At 44.9% G+C, this 10,994-nt stretch overlaps 1 protein-coding gene across 1 annotated transcript; it reads left to right on the forward strand.

Moving 5' to 3' along the window:
- On the forward strand, positions 1-8,946 carry pmp22b (peripheral myelin protein 22b). Its single transcript, XM_084485817.1, has 5 exons — positions 1-119; positions 628-719; positions 864-954; positions 4,735-4,875; positions 6,067-8,946. Exons 2-5 carry the CDS (start codon positions 642-644, stop codon positions 6,225-6,227), a joined length of 471 nt encoding a protein of 156 aa, XP_084341943.1. The 5' UTR covers positions 1-119; positions 628-641; the 3' UTR covers positions 6,228-8,946.
- The last annotated feature ends 2,048 nt before the right edge of the window (positions 8,947-10,994 follow it).

Below are 10,994 nucleotides of genomic sequence, written 5' to 3' on the forward strand. Positions count from 1 at the left end.
AGGCATTCAGAGCTAAGTGGAACTACTGCTGTGCTGTTTGGGGGAAACTTGCTTTTACTTTGCCTTTCAAGTCGGAATCATTTGTTGTTGTTGTTGTTGTGGAAATACAAGCGCTAAAAGTAAGTGGAATTTGTGGTCATCATAACTTCATGATCTGTAAACATTTGAGCACGGCGCGTTTGGATAGAGCGGCGTTGGGTTGGAGATTGGGCGCACGGAGCAGATGCGCCTAATATTCAAATTTATACAAAACGCCCTTACTGGCTTGATATTTATTTCTAAGTTTGTATGTTGAATCGCATTGTGTTAGAATCTAAATGAAAATATCAAAACAACCATGCGTTAGATTATTCTCGCAGAAACGGGGGTAAATTGCGCCAAACATGGGTGATGATCGAGATGGAAAATCACCAAACGCCAATTTATCCTGAATTATTTCCGAATAGTTCGTTAAAAAACAAAACAATGCTCACGTTAGGCTCCAATCACTGCCGAAGACTCATCGGTCAGTGATGTGAAGTTTCACCAAGGCGCGGTTGGGGAGGCGCACCCTTTCACTCACTTCAACTCACTTCAACCATGGAACATCAGTGACGGTGCTTCTGTGTTTTTGTGTTCCGTGTCCAGCCCTCACCGCCAGCATGCTGCTCCTACTACTCGGGATCGTCTTCCTGCACGTCGCTGCTTTGGTTCTCCTATTTGTGTCAACAATTGTCAGCGTGAGTATAATTATAGGTTGGCATAATAATAAAAGATGGGGACATACAGTCTTTATTATGCCTCTTCGGATCTGGGGTGAGGCTGAGCAAACAATTTGATGACGTTTTAATAATGTTGTTTACACACTTGTTCTTTGGTATCAGGTATGGACGACAGGAAATATCGGTACTTCGGACCTGTGGGTGAACTGCACCACTGCCGTTGGAGGGGGCTGTGACCCCGCCAGCGCCGGAGGTAGGACCCTTTACACTTTTCTGCTTTTTCTTCCTTGGTTTGCGGCTCAGAGACTGAGCAAATGCGTGTATTGTAGTCAGCATTTCAGTCGGTTAGATTGTCTGTCCTTCCGGAAGCTATCCTGTAGTGGATTATTGACTATCAACGTGATTAAATTAAAAAGTATGTCCATTACGTCGACTGTGAACTAAAACGATGTGGCTGTCTTGGGTCGGTGCATGGATGGCCTACTATACATACGTTTTCCCAAGTTAAACGACAGCAGTGAGACGGTAGAGAGGAGCATTTGTAATTTGGGATGAATTCTCCGTTTACCCAGTTCGGGTGGGCGTGTCAGTGCGCCATCCGCAGCATCCGCAGCACCATCTAGGGGATACAATGTGTAACTGCAGCTTGTCAGGTCCCCCCTCTCTCGCCGACCTCATAGGCCGTCACTGTATAAATAGTAATGCCCTGATGTCCATATCCGAGCCCCATGTTTGGGAGTCCATACTCAGAGGGAATAGAAGGTTTGGGAGGTCTGAAACAGGGTGGGGCAACAAGAGTATTTCTAGTGTTAAAGTATGCAAGTGTGTGTGTGTGTATATATGGACCTGGCTGCACGTGCGTGTGTCCATGCACATGTATGTGTGTGTATGTGTGTGTGTGGATTTCAACATCAGGGAAGCCTTGGGACTTCTATATGCAGCACATACTACGTGCTCCGTAGTATGATCACGCCCTGCCTTTCAGATCTATGCGCGTGTGTGTCTGTGTTTATGTGTCTGTGCAGCGGCATTATTAAAAAGCGGGTCGGCAGCTGCCTTTTCTGAGCCACATTTAGATCCACCTTCCGTGTGGACGTTGAACCTCAGCTATTTCACTTTCAGCGTAGAATGGTTTGTTTTTAGTCTAGATCAGGGCAACATCAAAAAACGTTGGGGGGTGTATCACATTAAAAGTGTAAAGCTCAATGAGGAATAATCCGCTGAGGTACTGCAGAATCCGCTGTGTGTGTGTGTGTGTGTGTGTGTGTGTGTGTGTGTGTGTGTGTGTGTGTGTGTATGTGTGTATATGTATGACTGTGGTAGCGGGGCTCTAGATGATGTCATGTGTCTAGAATGAGTGGCGCTCGGGCCGGTGTGTGTGCGTGCCCAGTGTGCGTGTGTGCCCGCTGTGTGTGTGCGTGTGTTTTGTTGAGACTATGGTATGCCCTCTGCCAGCTGGATTCAAAGCGGCTAGTCAGTTTGTTTGAGTTGCTTTCATCAGGGCACTGACGCACACTGTTTGTCTAAGAGGGCTTGTGTGCCCGCATGTGTGTGCTGGTGTGTGTGTGTGTGTGTGTGTGTGTGTGTGTGTGTGTGTGTGTGTGTGTGTGTGTGTGTGTGTGTGTGTGTGTGTGTGTGTGTGTGTGTGTGTGTGTGTGTGTGTGTGGGAGGACGTTATGAGATTGAAGATAGTGTGGTGGTCCATGCAGAAGGGCCTGAAAAGCCTCAAACTCTTTCACATTAAACTTCCCCTTGAAGATTTGCTCAACAGCGAGATGCATGGAAATAGGCAGATGCTCCTTTTTATGCTCCTTTTTGCTATGATTGATCCCATGAGGAACAGGGCTTTGTGAGGTATGATCAGTAAGTAGATGATGCACAGCTCGTGATGATCACATGCCGAAACTCATGTTGGTAATTTTGGTTTCTGTAAATACCCTAGACTTCCCATAATCTTAATCGTCATTTCAGTCAGTTGAGAGCCCTTAATTGCCACCCAAGGGGATCGTCATGTGCACCTATGTGACACTTGAACATCCCAAGGAACAATTGTACAATTGTTATTGTACTTCATCTCTTTAATGAGCATAACTCAATAGACTCTTGACTTGACCTTCAGTCGTCTTGAACTTCAGTAGAAAAAAACATCCACACACAATTTGATGTTGTGAGTGACCAACAAGGGGGAAACGAACCCGCACTCACACACACCGCACGGTGCTGTGTGTGCACTCTGCGTGTCTACATCCTTCATTGGAGCACTGGCGTGTGTGCATCCGCACACACACACACACACACACACACACACTGGGATATTCTGAGCCGGTGAACCACACCTCAGGCGAGGAAATGTCCCTGTCAGAGTTAACCGCTCTGTCTTAGGAAGGAAGAGCGAGCTGTGTGTTTATCTGCAAGTGGCGATAATAGGCGTGCAGTGTATTTATAGTCCCTGTTGAACTCTTCGTTCAGGCTTTAGATGTAATATTTTACCTTGTTAGATTCGCCTGAATTTGCATCATACATCATTGAGTCAATTACGTCATCATGACATTCAATTTCAAAACAAAATCCACTCCCCCTGCGCCAATCGATTTGAATGTTTGTGCGTGTCCGGTGTGTGTGTGTGTGAGTGTGTGTCTTGTGGACAGAGACAATGTTGAGTGCATTTTTACTGCCCACCGGCTCACCGGTGGGGGTCTCATGTTTCCTCCGCCTATGTATCTGTGTCTAAAAAAGAAGACCCCACCCTGGCATCAGACACATAATTGTTATTTCCAGTAACCTGAAGCCAATCCCATTACAACCACCAGGGCCCTTTATCCACCTGCTGTTATCCTCCCCAGTCCTGTCTTTAACAGAGACTCACTAGAGTGCTGTCCACATGGTTATTTTAACGATGGACTCTTTAAGTGTTTGAACATCGATGCAACAAGGATGTTTACTGATGTGTTATGAGTTGGTGGGTTGAAAGTAAAAAAAGTCTATCTCAATCCAATTAATTAATTAATATTAAGCTGTCGTTTACTGTATCGGAGAATCTCCAGCGATAAATAACGTGTTCACTTAGTGGTTACCCGTTAAAACCCAATCATGCATTTCATTTTTAGAACGCACTGATAATGCACCATTAAGTGAGGAGAGGTTTTATGTCTAGATGCTAAAGTTAGTACATTACAAGTATACTGTGTACTGTGGATACAACACACTTTCCATGCAAGCCAATGTGTGAAAGCTGCCCCTTAGTGTGTTTAGTTTACCTGCACTATTTATTTGCATTCTTCACTTCCCCTCTTTCACATGAGCAGGTGGTAGTGCTGAACCAACTAAATAGTAGTGGCAGGAGAGAGAGAAGAGGGGGAGAGAGGGAGAGAGAGGGTGAGGTAGAGAGGAAACCCGAGAGGAAGGGAATGATTCGTGTTTAACCCTCAGACAAGAAATAGACCCTGCTTGGAAATCCTAGGATTCCTGGCTAGGTGCCACACACACAAGCACACGCACACGCACACACAGACCCCCATACATACATACACGCCCACGTACACACACACACACACACAAACACAAACACACTGATATGCACTGACAGATTGGTCTTAACTGTCAATACAAGGGACTAATGGGTTAATGGTTACAGTAACCTGGCCTTAGAAGGCTATCGGCTGAGATCAATAGGGAACATTTAGGTCGTAGGTTACTTTATGTGGGGGTAGGACCATAGCTTTTAGAAACAGGATACCCAGGCCTCCACTGTTGTGTAGACATATTTTTCCTGGAAAACAAAATGGAGGATGTAATGCAAATGAGCTGCACTGGTGTTATTGTGCTTTGTTTGTGGAGTCTTGTGAGTTGTTTATTCTGAGCGCAATTGTGTTTTCCATCTCTCACTTTTCCATTTACAAATATCGAGTTACAATTGTTGTCTTGTTGAATTGTTGACCTCTTTGTTGATGGTGATGATAATGGACTATTCATTGATCCTCTCTCTCTGTCTCTCTCTCTCTCCCCCTGTCTCTGTCTCTCTCCCCCTCCACAGAATGGATCCAGGCAGTCCAGGCCGTCATGATCCTGTCCATCATCTTCAGCTGCATCTCCCTCATCCTCTTCTTCTGCCAGCTCTTCACTTTGCAGAAGGGCGGCCGCTTCTTCCTCACTGGAATCTTCCAGATCATTGCCAGTAAGTCCATGGTTCTGCCTGTTCTTCTCGCAGCCTCCATCCCCTCCAACCCTCCTCCCCTCCACGTTACACGGCTCATCTCAAATGTCAATCCCGAGATTCGAGCCGACGCGACACACTGTCTGGTCTAGTGTGCTGGGGAGGTGGGGAGAGGTTGGGGAGGCATTAAGACAGTGCAAGGTTAGTATGAACTGGCAGACAGACAGACAGACAGACCGGCCAGCCTGCACAGATAGATGAGCAGACATGCTGTCAGGCCTCAACCGATAAATGAGCAGACACACAGACATGCCTGGGCCGATAGATGAGCAGACACACACACATGCCTTGGCCGATAGATGAGCAGACAGACAGGGAGGCCTTGAACGATAAATGAGCAGACACACAGACAGGCCTGGGCCGATAGATGCGCAGACAAACAGAGATGCCTCGACCTCTTTAGCTAGAGGGTTAACCTCTCCCCTGGTCGGGACTATAGCCTCGAGCTAGAGGGTTAGCTTCTCCCCTGGTTAGGACTATAGCCTTTAGCTGAATTGTTAGCCTCTCCCCTTGGCCTGGACTGAAGTCAGTAGCCTTTAGCCAGAGGGCTAGCCTCTCCCCTTGGCCTGGACTGTACCCAGCGGCCCAGTGGAAACACGGGTGGGCGGACACACAATAGCGGCTGTACAGGTGCCCACTCCTCCCAGCCGGCAGCCGGGCTGGGCGCGGGGCCAGACACACAAGTCCAAATGTCAGCAAAAGGGTGCCGGCGGGGCGAGTGGGTTTGAAGAACAAACACAGAACCCTGACGCGCGGCCCGGCCGCCAGGCGAGGGAGAGAGGCGGGAGGCGGACACAGTGCGAGATGAAAGGAGGAGAGGAGTCGGTCACAAGCCCAAGCTTATTCTAGGCTAATTCAGCATGAATAAAGATGGAGGGATGGAGGAGGAGGAGGGGGAGGAGGGAGGAAATTCAAATCCCTCCACTGTGGGTTCACCTCGGGACACGAGGCAGCCCGGGGGCCCCGGCAGAGGGATGCAGCGAAACTCAATCTCACTGTTGAACCGCCGTGACGTTACTTTTTGTTATTACTTTCGTTGTTGGCTTTTGTTTTGTCTGGTTTTTCCATTCGCTCACCCGCTTTTTCTCTCCTCCCCTTTCCTCCCCTCCTCCCCTTTCCTCTCCTCCTCTCCTCCTCTCCCCTCCCCGGCAGGTCTGTTTGTGATGTGCGGCGGCATCATCTACACGGTGATGAGCCCCAACTGGGTGCCGGAGACGGACACCTTCGGCTACTCCTACATCCTGGCCTGGGTGGCCTTCCCCCTGGCCCTCATCAGCGGAGTCATCTACGTCATCCTAAGAAAGCGAGAATGAGAACCCCCGCCCTCCAGCCCGCGCCATGACCCCCCCCCCACCCCACACTGCCGCCCCCATCCCCCCCATCCCCGCGACACCCCGCCCAACCCCACGCCTCCGTCACCTGTGTTCTTCTCCCCTGTGCTTTTTTCACCCAGTAACCTCAGCCGACACCCCCCACCCTAAACACCACCCCCCCTACACGCGAGCGGCACCCTCCTCTCCTCGCTCTAACCTAGAGGAGGAGGGAGGGGAAGGGAAGGGCCTGATGCCTGTTAACCAAAGCCCCCCCCCCCGTCTCAAGCCGTCAGGGTCCCAATGCATCCAGATCCAAAACAAAAGGGGTTAACAGAAATACCACAACCAACAACAACAACAACAACAAACAAAAAACCGACGAAAACGACAACGACTCCAAAGCAATCAATCATTACTGTCTCTATTTGAGGATGTATATAGTATCTATGGTTTAAAACCTATTTATAACACTTTTTACATATGTGTACATAGTTTTTGTGTTGCTCTGTCGACAAATATTCTGGCAGGTGCTTTGTTTTTCGCTGATTAAGTGCCTCCGTGTTGTTTGTAATGACAAAATAATGACATGCCGTTTCGTTTTCCTGTTTTCTTTTTTCCTTCTCCCGTTTCCTTTTTAGTAATCGCCAAATAATTAGTTTAAAAAGTATTTTAACCAAAAGCATGTGCACACGATAGAAAATGAGTAGAATCAATTTTGACAAGATGCTACAACTAGTTGTAACATCTAAACATAAAAGAAGACAACAAAATATAAAGACAGATCTAGGATAGACATTCAATGTAGCTTTGGTTCTTTTCTATTTGTGAATTTTATTTACGTTATTTTTCTATTTCAAAGACGGTGCTATATATTTACCATTCCGATAAATTACAGCTATGATTTACAGTTCAGTTAGGAGTTACACAGGCAGTCATGAGGAGAGTGGAGCGCACACACTGTGTAACCTGCTTTTATAGTGAATACAGTCGACACCATGTCTAAATAAATACCTTATTTTGTTCAGCTACTGTAATATGACATTCAATGTTAGGTTTGCTAATTTGCTTGGATGATTTAAAACCATGTCCAATGTCAGTATTGTGCAGTCATCCAAATACTTGTTTAGTTGGTTTTTATAACGAAGGCTAATGGTACATTACATTACAGCTTTTTTTGTATTTTAGCTACTGTGCACACAGCTACTGTTCACACTCACTATTGTTTTTATTTTTCTGTATGACCATTAAACTCTCCTGATGCCAGCTTGCCTCCGGAGAACGATATTGTAATGACGCACTGTGGCGCTAAAGTGCCAGCGATGCTAACTCGGCTAAAAGGCATCACAGCCTCTAGCTGTTATCGACATTATTTTTCTATTAACCCAATTCAATATATAAATACAAGCAGAGATCAAGCCATATTTAGAGACGACCAGATAAAACATAAACACACTATGTTTAAAGAGAATTTACTGCTTTTTTATTTTGGCGGAGTTTTACGACTGATTCAGTTTGCGGTGGTGACACAAATTGCCATTTTTTTTACTTGAAGTCCATAATAATGTAATTCTCTTCTCTACTGTATGATATACTGTTTAAAAAGTTGTGCGTAACTAATGTTATTGACAATCTAGCCTGAACACTTACATTATTCAATAAAAACAAAAACGGAAAAAACCAACAGGCGGAAACTAGTTTACAATTCTCACATGTTCTGATATGTTGTGTTACACTGTAATGGGGAGAGTGTGTGTATTAATGCTTGCACACTTTGAGTTGCTAGTGATTCTATAACAGATGTTCTAGTACTTTCCCCAAAGCTGTTGGGGTCTGAAAACCTTGCAACACACACACACACACACACACACACACCTTAGTTATGATGTACGTTAGAAATTCTATGTAAAACAAAATGTATGCAAAAACATTCATCACATTTTCTGAAGAGAAAACATGCAGACAGATCCACACAATGGATATGTTTGACAAACATAGACACACATATGTATGTTCTAACATAACTCATAAAAGTATACCAATAAAAGACTAATATTCAGCATGCAACGGCTACCGTTCAGTGTCTTCCCTGCTTCGGTGAGCCTACCTGTAGACCACACCAGCTGCTGTAATGTCCGTGAACAGCTACTAACAGGGCCCCCATCCTGTTAGAAGCTGTAGGGTAGGGTTAGGGTAGGAGGGAGGTACATTAGCATGCCCCCTGGCTGATGACTGTGATAGTAGTATGGACATGTCTGTAACAAAACGCTGGCATGACGGGTGGTCTCGCGTTTCCGGTCGTGCTTGGCTTGGCTTGTGATCACTGCTGATCACTTTCTTTCCAACTGGTGCATCAAAAAGGGAAATGCAAACTCTGTAAATGAAACCAGTTTTTTCATTCTCTCTCCCTCCTGCTGATAAAAACTCATTTGAGATTGTGTATTCCGCTAAACGCCAACAACAAAATACCATAATTGTGAATAAAATAAGAAATTCAGTGTGAGAGTCCGGCCTACACTGCACTTGTTTTGTCAGGTGATTTGCAGAAGCGGGGTTCAGTTAGAAGTGACGTCAGGTTTCTAATGACAACTGCCTTGTGGGAGCTGTAATAGGCCTACATCAACAGCTACATCTGCCTACCAATGCTATGCTCTGTCCTGTCCTATCATGTGTAACTGATATATTACCATAACTACTTTGAAAGTAACCAATAAAAAAATGTTTCTTACAACAACCATGAAGCCAAATTACATTTCTTTATTTCACAACAGTAGGCCTACTTTAAACGCACATTTTGATCATCCAAAAAGGTCTGCATATGTGTGCCCTTCTCTTTTCCTCACCAAAACGGGGAGATGTGTTTGATATACCATGTTATATGTAGATGTTTATGTAATTTAACCTGGAACCATATCATTAACTATGTCTTTCAACTTTTTAATAATTCGATGATAAGTGGTATTATCTGAATCTCCCACCATGAAACCGTACTCCTGGTGAAGCCCATCTGTGTCTGTGTGTTTGTGTGCATGGTTGTGTGTGTTAGTACGTGCACGCGTGTATGTGTGTGTGTGTGTGTGTGTGTGTGTGTGTGTGTGTGTGTGTGTGTGTGTGTGTGTGTGTGTGTGTGTGCGTGTGTGTGTGCGTGTGTGTGTGTGCATATGTTCCTTCAAGCTTGAGGGGTCACAGTCACCATCAGCTACTGATAGCATAGTTGACATAGCTCTGGTAAAATAGGGACACTGCTCTGAGGGTATTTGTGCGTTGCGTGTGTCAGAGTTTGTGTGTCTGAGTGTGTTTGTGAGTGTGTGAGTGTTTTTTTGTGAGTTATTTTTTAAATATCACAAGCAAACAAAGTCGAGATGTATCACTCTTTGACATAACATTCCCGGTTACCTCCTGGCCAGTTTTTAAAAATGTGATGCGATAGCACCACCTATGTGGCGGGATACTAACAACAGTGGACTGCCTGTTTTATACTCTGGGCTATGAAATGCTGCTCTCGTGTGGTCAGATGTTAACAATGCATCCACATCCACTAACTTCCATCACGATCCTACGGAGAGAACGGCTCCCAATGTCGGTGATCTTTCTCCATCTGAGGATGTTGAGGACCATTAGGTCTCTGAGCCAATTTGCGTGTGAGGGTAATTTCTGCTATTGGCCTGTGGGGACCCATAGAAATCACCAGATTTTTCAATTTTACCCCATTTGTCTTCTGTCGGTTCCTCTAATGAATGCTCCTCCCTTTATGCAGATTTAAATGTTTTTGTGGCACAATGCTGCATGAACGTTATGGACAGGAGACAAATGATCTTCACTTTTAATGCAATTCACCAAATTAGGATGCCTTTGTAAACAGATTCAGGCAAATTAAAATATGAATATAGGGAGAATGGATGCATTTCTTGAATATAGGACTGCATTTAAGAATATGAAAACTTGTAATTCATACATGTATGAATAATAAGAAATCGTATTGATTTTTATTTAAAGTTATTCAACGTGCATTTAGTGTAATACAAGTTTACCAATATAAAAATATTTCTCATGACGCAAATCAAATTGTAATCAAAGTGTATGAGATACTGAGAACTAATCTTTGCTATACAGATGGTGAAATACACTTACCATTTGCCAGTATGTGGTCTTATAATACCCATTAATTACAACAAACCCCTTGGTAGTATTAATTTCTAGGTCCTATAATTAATGAATGGCCATTAATAGACACACAGACACACACACACACACACACACACACACACACACACACACACACACACACACACACACACACACACACACACACACACACACACACACACACACACACACACACACACAGAGAGACAAACACACACATGCGTGCATAGTCATTAAGGAGGGCATTGGGGTGAGGAAGGAGAGACACGAGACAGATTGATGACATCATTTAATAGGGACACTTTGTTTGTCTGGGTCCACTTCTCCCGTGACGTGGTCCCTGGCGATGATGAGCGACGGCCATTACACCGTTGCGCGCCGCATCGCTCACCCCTCAGCAGCCTTTCCCACATTTAAATAAAGATAAGGACGATAATAACGCTAATAATGCTCTGCTGATGCTATCATGACTAGCACTGCTATTACTTCCTACTTTTCTGCTTCCACTACAACTACTGCTGTTTCTAGGCCTACTACAAGTAGGCCTACTACTACAACTACTACTACTAATATATTGATAATTACATTGATTATAATAATTGCTACCGCTAATACCCTAAAACA

Source organism: Micromesistius poutassou, assembly GCF_964030765.1.
Source record: "Micromesistius poutassou genome assembly, chromosome: 21".
NCBI lineage: Eukaryota > Metazoa > Chordata > Actinopteri > Gadiformes > Gadidae > Micromesistius > Micromesistius poutassou.

Bases quoted from the DNA above. Each gene is read 5' to 3' on its own strand.
- pmp22b (XM_084485817.1), top strand. From the start codon at position 642: ATGCTGCTCCTACTACTCGGGATCGTCTTCCTGCACGTCGCTGCTTTG. The intron at 720-863 runs GTGAGTATAATT...CTTTGGTATCAG, and splicing joins TTGTGTCAACAATTGTCAGC to GTATGGACGACAGGAAATAT. The intron at 4,876-6,066 runs GTAAGTCCATGG...CCTCCCCGGCAG, and splicing joins AATCTTCCAGATCATTGCCA to GTCTGTTTGTGATGTGCGGC.